The sequence below is a fragment of the Eubalaena glacialis genome, chromosome 4 (genome assembly GCF_028564815.1).
Source record: "Eubalaena glacialis isolate mEubGla1 chromosome 4, mEubGla1.1.hap2.+ XY, whole genome shotgun sequence".
NCBI classification, from domain to species: Eukaryota; Metazoa; Chordata; class Mammalia; order Artiodactyla; family Balaenidae; genus Eubalaena; species Eubalaena glacialis.
The window spans coordinates 60,002,792-60,017,245 of NC_083719.1; the positions used below are offsets into that span (position 1 = coordinate 60,002,792).

The 14,454-nt window shown below is 41.4% G+C and overlaps 1 protein-coding gene across 1 annotated transcript in view; it reads left to right on the forward strand.

Moving 5' to 3' along the window:
- SV2C (synaptic vesicle glycoprotein 2C) overlaps window positions 1-14,454 on the forward strand; it is a 235,499-nt gene that overhangs the window by 57,925 nt on the left and 163,120 nt on the right. Inside the window, exon 2 of the mRNA XM_061189374.1 lies at window positions 1,506-2,186. Within this exon, the coding sequence (XP_061045357.1) occupies window positions 1,607-2,186 (580 nt within the window). The 5' untranslated portion in view covers window positions 1,506-1,606. The remainder of the gene's footprint in view (window positions 1-1,505; window positions 2,187-14,454) is intronic.

A 14,454-nucleotide genomic window follows, 5' to 3' on the forward strand; every position in this document is an offset into this window, starting at 1 on the left:
TGGCTGACTTGGGCCACCAGAGCAGGCAGCTCAGTGGACAAGTGAAAGAAGTCAGCCTCAATGAGTCAAGACCTAAGGGGCTGTCCATGAGAAAGGAAACCAAGTGATGGGTTGTAGGAGGCCGCTGACTCTGGTATCCAAGGCAGCAGCTAACTGCAGTCAGATAAGGTGGCAGGGAGTGTGTGTGTGTTGGGAGGGTGGGTGTCTAGAGATGAAGAAGGTAGGGACAAAGCCTGGGGTTCTTACAGGGTGCGTTGGGAAGAGAGTGGCTTCCCTGTCCCTGCTGGCCTGGGCGTGGCTTCTGAAAGGGCACATCCCCACTGGACAAGTCACATGTTCTAATTCAGTGATTATCAAAAATGTCTGTCAAATCATTTGATGAACCCTTCCAATTTCCTACAGATATGACTGCCATACTAGGGGAAAATACTCATTGTCAGTTTTGGGTGCCATGTGAGTCTCTGTTATCATTTACTGGAAGGAGATACAATGAAGGTAGAAAGGAAATGCATTTTATAAATATTTATAGGCATAACTCAGAGATATTGCTGGTTCGGTTCCAGACCACCATGGTAAAGTGAATATTGCAATAAAGCAAGTCACACAAATTTTTTTGGTTTCCCAGTGCTGTAAAAGTTATGTTTATACTATACTGTAGTTGGTTAAGTGTGCAATAGCATTATATCTAAAAAATAATATACAATACCTTAATTAAAAAATACTTTATTTCTTAAAAACGCTAAACATCACTTGAGCCTTCAGCAAGTCATAGTAGTAACATCAAAGATCACTGATCACAGATCACATGACAAATAAGGAAAAAGTTTGAAATATTACAAGAATTTCCAAAATGTGACAGAGAAACAAAGTGAGCAAATATTGTTGCAAAAATGGCGCTAATAGATTTGCTTGACCCTCGGTTGCCACAAACCTTCAACTTGTTGAAGATACAGTATCTGCAAGGCGCAATAAAGCAAAGCACAGTAAAATGAGGTGTGCCCATATATGATTTGATAGCATTGTATGTAGTGATGCTTGCTTATTTTTTGTTTGTTTGTTTGTTTTTTCATTGTGAGGAAATGAGGTCAGACAGGATTCTTTTATTATTCTGGGTTTGCCTTTGCAGCATATGTATATATCTGTGAGCAATATTACTTGTCTCAATCAGGGTCTGTCTTTCTAGCACTTTCGAAATAAGTTGGATGTACTTATAAAGGTGTAAGATATTCCATTGTATTTTCAGGGGAATGCTTGTGCATTCTATGCAAACTTACCCAGGAGACAGAGTTCCTTAAAAACAATAATAATAATAGTAAAAACCCTAAATACTCCAAGTTCTGATCTCACTTGAGCAGAGGACCAGCAAACTGAGTGCTCAAAAGAAAGGAAAAGTGAATTCTGTGTCTTAGTCTGTGGGGCCAGTGAAAAGAGGCCAAGAATTAGATGGTGAAAAAGACATGGAAAAAAAATAAAAAATATCTTCTGTGGTTTTTCTTCTCTTGCAGTTCCATTTTGAACCCAAAGTGGATGATGCTGTCAGGACTGAACCACTGACCAGAGTCTGTGAAAAATTCCCGTCTTCTCATTGGCCATCAGTTGAGGTAAGATGGAAGACTCCTATAAGGATAGGACTTCACTGATGAAGGGTGCCAAGGACATTGCCAGAGAGGTGAAGAAACAGACTGTAAAGAAGGTGAATCAAGCAGTGGACCGGGCCCAGGATGAATACATCCAGAGGTCCTACAGTCGGTTCCAAGATGAGGAAGAGGATGATGACTATTACCCACCGGGAGAAACCTATAATGGGGAGGCCAATGATGATGAAGGCTCCAGTGAAGCAACTGAGGGTCACGATGAAGATGATGAAATCTACGAAGGGGAGTATCAGGGCATCCCCAACATGAACCAAGGGAAAGACAGCATTGTGGCAGTGAGGCAGCCCAAGGGCGATGAGTACAAGGACCGCCGGGAGCTGGAATCAGAGAGGAGAGCTGACGAGGAAGAACTAGCCCAGCAGTATGAGCTGATAATCCAAGAGTGTGGTCATGGCCGCTTTCAGTGGGCCCTTTTCTTTGTCCTGGGCATGGCCCTGATGGCGGATGGCGTGGAGGTGTTTGTCGTGGGCTTTGTTTTGCCCAGCGCTGAGACAGACCTGTGCATACCAGATTCAGGATCCGGATGGCTAGGTGAGTGCATCATGTCAGAGAGACACATTCTGAAACTGCTTTATTTGTTGAGGACAGTTAACAAATAGAATAAATACTTTTCATATGGAGCCCTGCATTTTTTCCAACATTTGAAAAATTTTAAACATGCAAAGGAATCAAAAGAATGGTACAGTGATGCCCATATATATCCACCACCCAGATTCTCTAGTTAAGATTTACTGTATTTTCTTTATCACCTAGCCATCTATCTATCTATCTACCCATCAATCCCACTTTTATTTTTATGCATTTTGAGGTAAGTTAGAGCAATACATTTTAACTTATACTATTACAAATGTTGCATTAGTTTCTCCTTTATTAACTTCCAAAGCCATTATATGAAACTTATCTGACACTTTTCTAAATACAGAGGTTAATTCTACAAAACTCTGACTAATGTGATATCAAATTTCAAATTTATCTATAACATTATGGTTTAAATAATTTTGGGACTCTGACAATTTTTACAATTTTTATTTTTTCTATAATCTATGTGTATGCTTGCTTGTTGGTTTTTTTCAGTTACCCTTATTTATAGAATTGTCTGTAGATGACTTTTTCCTTTTCCAGGTTTGTACCTTTTTGCCTACACTGGAAAAACTTTCTTTCCTCATAGGACTTAAAAATCGATTTCGAATCATATTAATATTTAAATTATATGTGTTAAAATAATATGACCTCTCTATAAAATATCTAGAGAGCAGGTTTGATTTTTGTTTTAAAGTTACCATGCACTCAAGGTTCATATTGTTACACCGCTGTAGTTAACATTCCCACTTGCCTATGGGAGTGAAAATAAGAAGGCCAAGAAACATGCACACAGCAGACTATTCCCAAAGCTTAAGGTCCACGCCAAACACTTGGTACATTAAGTCATGAGGCCTTTCAAACCCCTTTTGCTCAGCTCACCTCAGAGAACATGTTTATGTGCATATTAAACCTTTATGTGATTCAGAGTCTGTGAAAGAAAGAATACTTGGTGTCTCTATTTCCAAGGGACTTTTTAAAACTAAAGTTTGAAAAACCAAAGCATACAAATCTTTTTGTAGTTTAGTAACTCTATTAAGTAATGTTATAATTATTGATGCTGAGAATTTTTCTGTGTAAAAAAAATTAAATATCATCTACTCACCTGCTCTATGACAACATAAGAGAGAGAATCATGCATGAGACAAGTATTTACATCTTGTTTCTCTTATATGATCCACTCCTAGCATTTGTTTCTTTTTTTATTTTTAAATATTCATTATAAAATTTTATTTTTAAAAAATTTTTATTGAAATATAGTTGATTTACAATGTGTTAGTTGCAGGTATACAGCGAAATGATTGTTATACATATATATCTTTTTTAGATTCTTTTCCATTATAGGTTATTACAAAATATTGAGTATAGTTCCCTGTGCTATACATTAGGTCCTTGTTGTATATCTATTTTATATATAGTGGTGTGTATATTTTAATCCCAAACTCCTAATTTATCCCTTCCCCCCCTTTCTCTTTTGGTGACAATAAGTTTGTTTGCTATGTCTGTGAGTCTGTGAGTCTGTCTGTGAGTTTCTGTTTTGTAAATAAGTTCATCTGTATTAATTTTTTAGATTCCGCATATAAGTGATATCATGTGATACTTGTCTTTCTCTGTCTGACTTAGGCATTTGTTTCTTTAATTTCGTACCTGGAAGAGATGGATCCGTAGAAGCAGACCGGGAGGGGTGAAGGGGAGGGAGTGGGGACGTATATTGCATGGCTTTTGCTGGTAGATTCATTTGTGTGTTCAACTATCAAAATGCAAATCATGGTTCAGAGGAGGGTCCTTACTTATGTGTCAGATTGATCATTTCAGCATATCTGTTTCATACGTAGCACTGTATTTTGTTTTTTGTTTTTTCCTTTGGTGAGCAAGTCTACCCACTGTAAGCCTCGGAGTCAAAATATTTATCACGATTTTGCTAATGGAATATATCAGCAGAATGTTTTAAGAAGACAGATAGTTAGAAATACATCTACACAAATATTCAATACTTGCAGGCTTAAATTTACAGTAGCAAACTTTTCGTGTTATGATCCTAGCTTTTATATTGGAAGCATTTCAGAAAAATCTAAGCTGAGCTTGCCCTTTATCTTCTCTGTGCTGAATGGAAGTGCAGTATCACATGTGGGGCTCCTGTCAGTCTGTCCCATAAACCCATAAACCCTGATGGTGCTACACACCCCCAGGTGGCATGCACAAGTGTAGATAATGCTGGGGGACAATAGGAGCGCAGATATTTTTATCTCTTCGTAAATGTTGCCTGCTTTAGTGAATTAAAAATGTGTCCCCAGGAATGTGTGGTTTCACTCCATGTTGTGAGTCCTCCACAGAAGCATTTTAATGGTCTCATAACTGTGCCTTCCAGACTCGCATTTCAATTAATTTGCCGTTGTAATTTCACTTATAATTGCATCCTAATGGAGTCTTTTTTAGACAAGCGTGTAAATTGTTTTGCCATTTTCATTTCATCGGATAATAGGTTTGTAATATAATTACCACACTAAGTCATAGCAATGGGGTCAAAATGCAAGAGAGGAAGATGCATGACCCATGTTTGGTAGCCTTGGGAGGCGATAAATTTGCGAAATAATTTCTCATTTGCCACTAAGCATTGTGTCATTTCCCTCAAGGAAAATTAGGAATGAAAAATGCTAACCAATTTATGTTTTAATTTTTGGGGAGATAGCTCCTCTCTTTGTGTTTGCTAGAAAATTGACTTCCAGGTAGTCAAGGGCATACCTTGTGTGCGTGTGTCTGTGCATATGGTCTGTGTACCTATGTAACATTGTTAATCGGGCTGGGAAGAGGTTAGAGCAGATATTTAATTAATTATCTAATGAGCTGTCCTTTGGGGGAATAAGTACCATCCCTTTAAGATAATCCATTTTCTATTGCCAAAGTCTGTTTATTGAGAATTTATCATGTGTAAAGCACAATGTTACCACAGGGGATAATAGGACAAAAAACAAAAGAGGGTTTGTGTATCCAAGGAAGTCATAGTCTAGCATGGAGAAACGACAGATGTCTGCACACCACCAGGACAAGGAAGCAAGTATCAATAACCAGAAGAGAAGTGTAAATAAAGAGACTTCAGGCTGGGAGACCACGTAAGGGGTACAGACCTGACTAAGGCAGTGGAAGGAAGGTATGGATTGGAGAGCTGGTCCAGGGGTAGAGTCAGCAAGGATCTGGTCATTGGTTAGTTTGGAACGGGGAGGAAGAGGGCAGTTTATGAAAGGAAGGCAATTCATCAAGTTAGGTAATGCAGAGTATAGGTTTTAGCATGAGGGAGAAAGAAGAAAAGTTTAGTTTTAGACTTATCACTTTGAGATTTGGGGAGTGGGGGCAATCAAAGAAGAGCGCCCAATGGGCCACTGCCCATTTGGGCTAAAGTGCCAAGCATCTTGAGAGCCATCTCATTTAAGATGAAACCGCCCACGACCTTAACCAGGGAGAGGGCGGTTTCCTGCCAAATACTACTTGTGGGACTGGTGGTGAGGAAAATGTCAGTAAGGAGGCTGAAAAGAAGCATCCAGGAGAGAGAGGAGGTCCGGAAGTTGCTGGAAGAAGGAAGGGATGTGCGACTCTTAGGTGCTGCCCAGTCTTGTAGTAAAGATTGAAATAGGCTCCTCAGGTCTGGCATTTTAAGAAGTTTTTGGCTGCTACTAATGGTTCTTCAAACAAACACAGTGTGCCAGGCTAGGAAGTTTTTTTAAGGGAAGAGTCTGTGTATCGAGTGAAGTGACAGTACATCCTCCAGACTCCCAGCCCCTGTCACAGGGTCGCACAGGCATCCAGCATTCTCCCCTCCCAGGGCTGTGCCTCACAGCGGATGCTGTGTGAGTGAGCCCTCTCTGACCACATCTTAGTTCCTGTCTAGGTGTAGTTGAGCAGGGCAGGTTGGGTTCTAAGGGAAGCCCCAGGCAGGAAGGATGTGTGGCGGTATCAGCCTCAAGGCATGACCAGGCTCAGCCGCATCCCAGCTCTCGCCCATCAGAGCACAGCAAGCGCCTCACTGGCTGCGCTCTCCTCGCGCTCTTCCTTCAGGGGGGGCTGTTTCCTCCTAAGACCCACCTAGTGAAGCAGGGAGCCTAATCATTATTGGTCTACCTGCTTTCTGGATGGGGATCACAAAGCTTAGTAATTTTTAGGAATTAAAACATTATCATGGCCAAGTGTTGACTAGTACAAAATAGATGGAATATAATATATTCTAAACCAAAACATACTGGGAGCTAAGCCTGAACTAAATGATAACTAAACATCCTCTAAGTGTTTCTTCTATCATTTATCAACTATAATGCCTAATTTCCACATGGCCCGGTGATTTTCAGGATGAGTTTTGGTAGTGTAGTTGGGACAAAGCCAGATTACTATAGGATTAAAAAGTGAAAGGAGTTAAGCAAAATGGAGATAGCAAGGCCATTTCATTCAATAAGTACTAGTTGAGCACCAACTGTGAGCCAGATACCTGACAAGGTACATCAGGAGATATTCTGTTGAGTATATTGTGATGTGTGTTATCCAGGAACTTTTTTTTCCAGTGGGACAAGTACCTTGTGAAGAAATCAATGTAAGTAAATTATGTTTTTTCCATGACAGAGTTATTGAGTACAGTGCTCTAGAATCACAGAGGAATTCCTTTGGGAAGTGGTAAAAAATTAATCTAGGAAGTGATGTTTAAATAGCGTTTTGAGGAATAAATAAGAGTTTACCAGGCAGAAAAGAGGGAGAGTGGCATTCCAGGAAGATGTTAAAGTTGTCAAAGGATCTGAACTTTGTGGGGAATTGTGGGGAGTTCGCCATGACAGGCAGATCCTGTTGGGGCAGACAAGGTCAAGTTGTGGGCAAATTGTGAAAGACCTTAATACCAAGACAAGGGGTTTGGGTTTTATTCTGTAGTATGCAAGATGGCATCATCAGACCTGTGGTTTAGAGAACCACCTCTGGCAGCAGTGTGGGAGGTGAATTAGATGGGAAAGAGTCTTATAAAGTCAAATGGACATGAAATCTAAGTCTCTGCTGCTTACTTTACGTGTGATGATTTGCAAGTAATTGACATTTCTCTGTGCCTCACATCTGTACACTGGGAATAAGAATACTCAATTAGATTGGGAGGATCAAATGAGAGAATGTGTGTATAGCTTTTAGCAAAGTACCTAAAATGTAGAAAACCCTAATAAATGATAGTTGCTATAATAACTATTAGAGGCATGAAAGTCAGTTAGGAGGCTAACAAGAAAGCGCAGGCAAAAATTAGTGGACTCTTGAACTAAATCAGTTAACAGGGTAAGAATTGGGAAATGTTTCTAAAAGAGACATGGCAAGATTTGGTGAATGAGAAAGATGGTAAGTAGGGAATTGAGGATGACATCCAAGGGGTTGCGCTTGAGAGGCTGGGCGGGCGTTGGTATGGGCAACTGAGATTGAAGACAGAGAAGGCAGAGCACATGGGGATACTGATGAAGTCCATTTGGAGGGTGTTGCTCTGATGGGTAGGAGAGTAGTCAGGACCAGAGGATAGACGAGGGAGTCTGAAGAGGGAGGCGAACCATGGAGAACACAGCTAAACAGAAGGCGGAAAGTGGCCAAATGAAGGTACCTGTCAGTTTAGCAAGGTGTTGGAGAATCTTTTGGCCCCCAAATATCTGATAGCCAGAAATAAATTCACCTGCATGGGGACACTTTTAAATTTGATGTATATGTTCATTTAGACACTTTGGTTCTGTGTAGCCCTCTTTGGAGATAGATGGGAGTAGGGGAGGGCGTGGTGATGGGACCTGCATCACCAGAGCAGACTCAGATTCATCTCCTACTTATGCAGTTTATGTGAATAAAGGATTCCATAGCCAAACAGCAACAACAAAATTTTTAAATGTATCTTCTGGAATATCAGTGACCTCAGCTGCCACACTGGCATTACAGTAGGTTCAGTGTTTGATAAAGCAGTATTTATGGAGTGGTCATTATGTATGGGGCATGGCCCAAGGCCCTGTAAGGAAACTGAGACGAATAAGGCTTGGTTCCTGTTATCAGGGGAAATCATGGTATCTTCCAGGTGTTGGTGCCTTAGTGATGTAGGCAAACCCTGTTGTCTTAAAGATGAGGGTAGGAGACCCAGGGAGTTCGGGTGACTTGCCTAGTCCGTGGCTAGGTATTGGCTGAGACAGACTATAGAACACACACATATAGAACAACTCCTAATCCCACGCTCCTTTCCAGTTCTCTAATATTTTTATTTAAAATCCTCTTGATTGGGTTTACTCCTGGAAGAATACAAGGCTCTCAATTATTGGCAAGACTATGTCACTCTGGTATCTCAAGCAATGACCTAGAAATTCACTTTTTGTTTCTGGACTCCAATAGTATAATCACCTGATGAGCTTACACATCTTTCTCCCTTTTCTAAAACCCTAATAGAAGATACCACCTGTTTTTTGTATTTATAGGAAGCACATAATGGCAGCAGTCACAAATGAAAGATTTGATTGCCTTGGAGAATTAACCTATACAATCAGCCCATAGTGCAAAGTCATCTTAAAGAGGCAGAGTAGCAGAAGTTAAAGAGAAGGAATGTAAGCCCCTTGGGACCAGGGGTTTTTGTCTGTGTTATTCACTGTTGTATTCCCCCTGCCCAGATCAGTGCCTGGTACATACTAGGATCTATTGTTGGCCTAGAGTTCATGAAGATATGAATCCTGTAGCTAAGACCTCTTGTTCTAACTCTATGCTCCAAAGTAACATGAAGACTTCAAGTTTAGCTCTCTAGAATTTGCCCATCAGGAACGTGCTTCCCAAAGGATGCCAGTCTTCTTGGCAATTCTGTGTTTGTTTGGTTTTTTTATTAACTGGGCTTTTTCCATCAGTCTTTGGTGAGGTTGACTATTGGGAATCTGCTTCTGAGAGATGGCTCTCTCCTTGGTGTGCTGACATGTCTGGTTTCTGAACATGTAGAACCAAGGTCCAGACCAGGATTGGGAGGAAGTAGCTGTCACCCTGGGAGGCCTACTTGGGTCATCACCTGGGTTTCCCAGAGAAATATCCCATCTGCAGTACATACTAGTTTTCCTGTAAAACATCTACAATAATGGCTAGATTTGATTGGCGTATTGGGCAAAAGCAGAGCTAGACCAAGAACATTTAAAGCATTAAGAAGAGTATATTTGTATGTATGAATGGAATTTTACTTGACCTTTTTTCTTTCACTTTTGGAAGCTCTTGAAAGTTTTTAAAATATTTCTAAATAATTCTAGAATAAATACAGATTTCTGTGAGTTTAGGATATATTTCTGACTAGGAATGGAGCAGTGATTTTCACTTTACTCAGTATTTTACTATCAATCATTTCAAGTCAGACTCTTTGGCATTCCTGTATCTCCCATTGACAGCTGTAGTGTTCATTCAACAAAAACTTATTGAAAAAAATAATTAAAATTAAAATTAAAGAAGACTCAATAATTTATTGCCATTATATCCTGGGTCTTATTTCCTTGGGTCTTTTACATCACCTACTATGTGACAAGCACTGTTTTAAACTCTAGAGATACGATAGTAAATAAAACAGAAAAAAAGATCTCTGGTAAGCCTTAAGCATGTCTTTTAACCTCTTTTTGTAGTTTTTACTTGGATAATGTGGAATTCCTTAGAACATACAGAATTCTCTCTCTCTCGCTCTCGCTCTCTCTCTCTCTCTCTCTCTCTTTAATTTTCATTTACCACTTATAGAAAGGGTAGTTTCTTTGAAGTCTGGGCTGGATGGATATGACTTGAACTCAAACCTAATTTCTTTCTCCATCCCTCCATATGGTCCCTTATTCCTTTAGCTATTAACAAAAGAAGAACTAGTTTGCTGGGATTTCTAGCTGCTTTATATCTAGATGTCTGTATTTGTGGGGGAAAAAAAGCTTCACGTTTCTGTGATCCCCTTTCTTAAGTCCCATTGACTGTTGTTTACCACTAGACTGCCAGCAGAGTGTAGTGACTTCCTCCCTGTGTACTTAGCATCTTTCCAGGTGTGTATCGCCCCTGCCCAGTGCTGCCAGGGGACCAGCATATCCAAGCTGATAACAAAGAGTGATGCAGAGTTTTTCCTCTTTTAGCTTTATTCTAAGATTTTAATCATTTGGCATCTAGGTGTGCTCTTAAAACCTGTAGCTTTGTACCCTAAAAGTGTACGCTGCAGGTTTCAGGATCAGCAACTCTGCAGCCTGCCCAATCCCATTGCTCTCTACGTCTGCCTCTGTATCTTGGAGGGAGGTTTGATCTCTGTTGTGAGTGCGCCCTCTGGCTCTGTTTAGCCTCTTGCTGTCATGGTGATCCTAATTGGAATTAAAAACTTATTATTGACTCATAGAGAACATCCTGTCCACCAAAACTAACAAAATCTTATTTGGATTCATTATTGCCAAATGGGAAAAGAAAACTCAATAATTCATTGCCATTATACTTCTGGGTCTTATTCCCTTGGGTCTTTCACATGCTCCTGGGAAAAGAGAGGTTTCTGACATCCGAATGGAGTTGGACTAAGTAACCTGAAAAGATTCCCCTATCCAAGGAGTCTACAGGAGAGGAGTGAACAGAAACTCCGTGTTGCATTCCTGAAACTCGCCAATAAGTACGTTCTGGGACTGTGAAAGCGTGATAGTACATGCCTTCTGTCACCCGGATGGTCCCTGGGGGATTTCCCACAATACAGCTTTGAATCTGAAGGCTGATTCTTGCATCCTGAGTCCCTATATCGCTATGTCCTAGATTATTCCTGGGTGAGGATTCTGATCCACTGGGAGTACTGACTTTACATATCCTAATTCAGTCTGGCACTCACAGTGAAGGCACTGGAGAACTTGGTGATGTGTCATCGGATTAGGGAATCTGTTAATTGTGGACTTTGGTTTAAATAAGGCAATCAGAATTGTGAATCATCCAATAACTGGATCAAGCCAAATACAAATAATACAGACTTGTAGGTTTGAATTCTAAACACCAAGATGCAACTGCACCTTTTCATGGGAAATCTAATGTCTCAATAGTCTCACATAACAAGGGCTTTTATAGGACTTAAGTTTTCTGCAGAATGCTTCAGAGAGTAGGAAATGATTTGATTACATTCATCTTGAAGCATTAGTCTGATGAATTGCTGATGTACGTATTCCCAACCCACGTATTTGCAAACTGACGTTCTTACCTTACACTTTGAAATGTCTTATTGCTCTTTAAGGTTGTGAGAGGAAAAGTAAAAGAGGTCCTTGGGTATAGTTCTTACCTTCAATTTCAAAACTAAGGTCTGTAATCAAATACAAAATGATCGGCAAACAATGACTTCTTCCAATTAAAATTTTTATATGTAAGGAATTTGCTTAAAAATAAAATGTAAAGCTCCTTAAATTATTTTCACATCTCTCTGTTAAAGATGGTGAAGATGATAAATTTTATGAATATTTTACCACAATGAAAGAAAATGCAGTCTTTTTGTGCATATTAGGAATGAGCAAATATTTCTTCTTTTTGTGCATATTAGGAATGAGCAAATATTTCTCAATATTGGAATATGCTTATTTCTACCATTAAATTTATTTTTTTACTCTCAAGACAGAGTCTGGAAAAAGAGAAGCTGACAGCTGAGAAAACTGTTGCAAATCCTAATGAAAGTACTTTCCATAGCCAGCTTACTTTGTGGGGCTGCCACGTACAGTTGTGCAGGTTGTGACCTGCACAAAGACACCAGGCTGGTGATGAAGGGGCTGGAATCCAGCCCTCCTCTACTCACCAAGCCACTCACCCAGGCTGGGGCTGTTTCCACCTGCCTGGAGGAAGGGTTGACTTTCTAATTCTTCTACTCCAAAGAGGTTCCTTTTGTCATTCGTCCACCCAGATGAGCACCTTTTCCCAGTCACACAGAGGTGCCTTTTGCTCCTGGAGGCTCTGTTACTTGGGGATCAACATTGGGTAGTGAGGAACCTCAGGAGATACAAAGGAGAAGGGAGATAAGAAACCATGGTCTTACCCCTCCAAGAACTTAGGGCTGATTCAGAATATTCAAAAGAGTAAAAAAGATCAAGGGGAAAGTATAACTAAAGTGCAAATATAGGGACTTCCCTGGTGACACAGTGGTTAAGAATTTGCCTACCAATGCAGGGGACACGGGTTTGAGCCCTGGTCTAGGAAGATCCCACATGCCGCGGAGCAGCTCAGCCTGTGCGCCACAACTACTGAGCCTGTGCTCTAGAGCCTGCGAGCCACAACTACTGAGCCCACATGCTGCAAGCACGAAGCCCACGCGCCTAGAACCCGTGCTCCGCAACAAGAGAAGCCACCGCAATGAGAAGCCCGCGCACCATAACGAAGAGTAGACCTGCTCGGGGCAACTAGAGAAAACCTGTGTTCAACAACAAAAACCCAACGTAGTCAAAAATAAATAAGTAAGTAAGTAAATAAGTAAATGAATGAATGAATGAATAAAAAAAAGAGAGAAGCCACTGCAATGAGAAGCCCACGCACCGCAATGAAGAATAGCCCCTGCACCGCAATGAAGAATAGCCCCCGCTTGCCACAACTAGAGAAAGCCCGTGAGCAGCAACAAAGATCCAACGCAGCCAAAAGAATAAATAAATAAATTTCTTTAAAAAAATAAAAAATAAAGTGCAAATATAACTCTATAAACGTTCACATAAGCAGTTACAGTTGTTGGATTTTAAGCACAACCAGATTAGTAGGAGGTTTATTTTAGCACATCACGTGTCAAACTGTCAAACTAGCTTAAAATATTTGGGAAATGTTGAGAAATGAGGGACTGCCTTTTAATGCCTCAGAACGATAGAATTGGAGAGAATGGACCTAGAATGGACTTAGGGCTATGAAAAATGCTTCAATCAGGGGGCTTCAGTCCCACTCCTAACCAGGGAGCATGTGTATATTAGTGGCCCAGAAGTTGCTGAGGTTTATTTTTTTGGGAAAAAAAACAAACAGGAAACGACATTTACAACTTCCATCAATCATAGGTTTCATTGTCTTAAGGTTCCTATTTCACTCATTCCAAAATCTGACACCAGGAAGTTTCTCTCAAAGGAATGGGGTGGAAACCCCTTCAGCAGTGTGATCGAGTCCCTTCCACCTGGGGCTTGTGTTTGGCTCAGCGGGACTGGGAGGTGCTTGGCTTCTGTAGAGTCACCAGCCTGCCCTCTGTGTTGAGCTGAGAGAGAGGGCATAGCCTCCTCTTTGCATCCTTTGGAGACAGGCTGGTGCTCCAGAGACTCTGGGTGGAGATCTGGGAAGCTCTGAGGCCCAGAGCCCCGGGACACAGGGGCTGGGGGCGGGGGGCTGGGGGTGGGGAATTTCCCGATCTCATCTGATCTTGATCATAGCTAGGTTTTCCTTCCAACACTAACCTGTGTTTCTGGCATCTCAAGGGCAAGGAGCAGAGCAAAAATTAGAGGAGTGGGCATATCAAAGACGTGCCGCCCTTCAGCCCCCGAAGGAGGGTCCTTGGGTGGAGGACAGGATGGGGTGCCCTTGGGCGTTGGGGAATCGAGTATGTGACGGGCTTCATGCTTTGCCCACTTTGTCTGCCTGTCTCAGGTTTGCGTTCACGCAGTCTCCTCTGGTAACTTTGCACCATTGTCCTCAATAACTGACATCAATATAATTACCATTAAAAAAGAGAGAGAAGGCTCTGCTTTAGGACAGTGGACCCTGCTAGTTATGCCACTGATGAGGGAGTTCTCACCCACATGTAAGACCCCCCCACCCTGCACTGTGGCCAGGCTGGGGCTTGGTAGAGTGGTCAGCGCCCATCTGTACCATCACATCGGCCCAGCCACATGGTGGAAAGGGAGGGAAGGAGAGCAGCTTCTCTCCTGAGGCCCAGGGAAGCGCTCACAGAGAGCAGGACTGAGCCTCACCACGGGCACTTTTGCAGGGCATCTCCATAGCACCCTCAGTTAGTGCCTGGGAGAGGAGTTCTGTTTAGGTACCTAGCACAGGCTCAAGCTCGCAGAGGGGAAGTTAAAGGGGCTGCTTAGCATTCAGTGTGCACTTGGTGAAGTTGGGAAGATGTGAAAGTTGGAATTGCTCTGCCTCGTGTGGGACGTTAATAAGGTGCTTTGAAGTAAGTGCTGGAGCACAGCTTTCTTCTAAGAGACAAAGATTTGTTGTTGTTTTTCAGAGAAACAGGCATTTTGGGAATATTTCTGTAGCGTTTGAATTACCAAAGATCAAGACA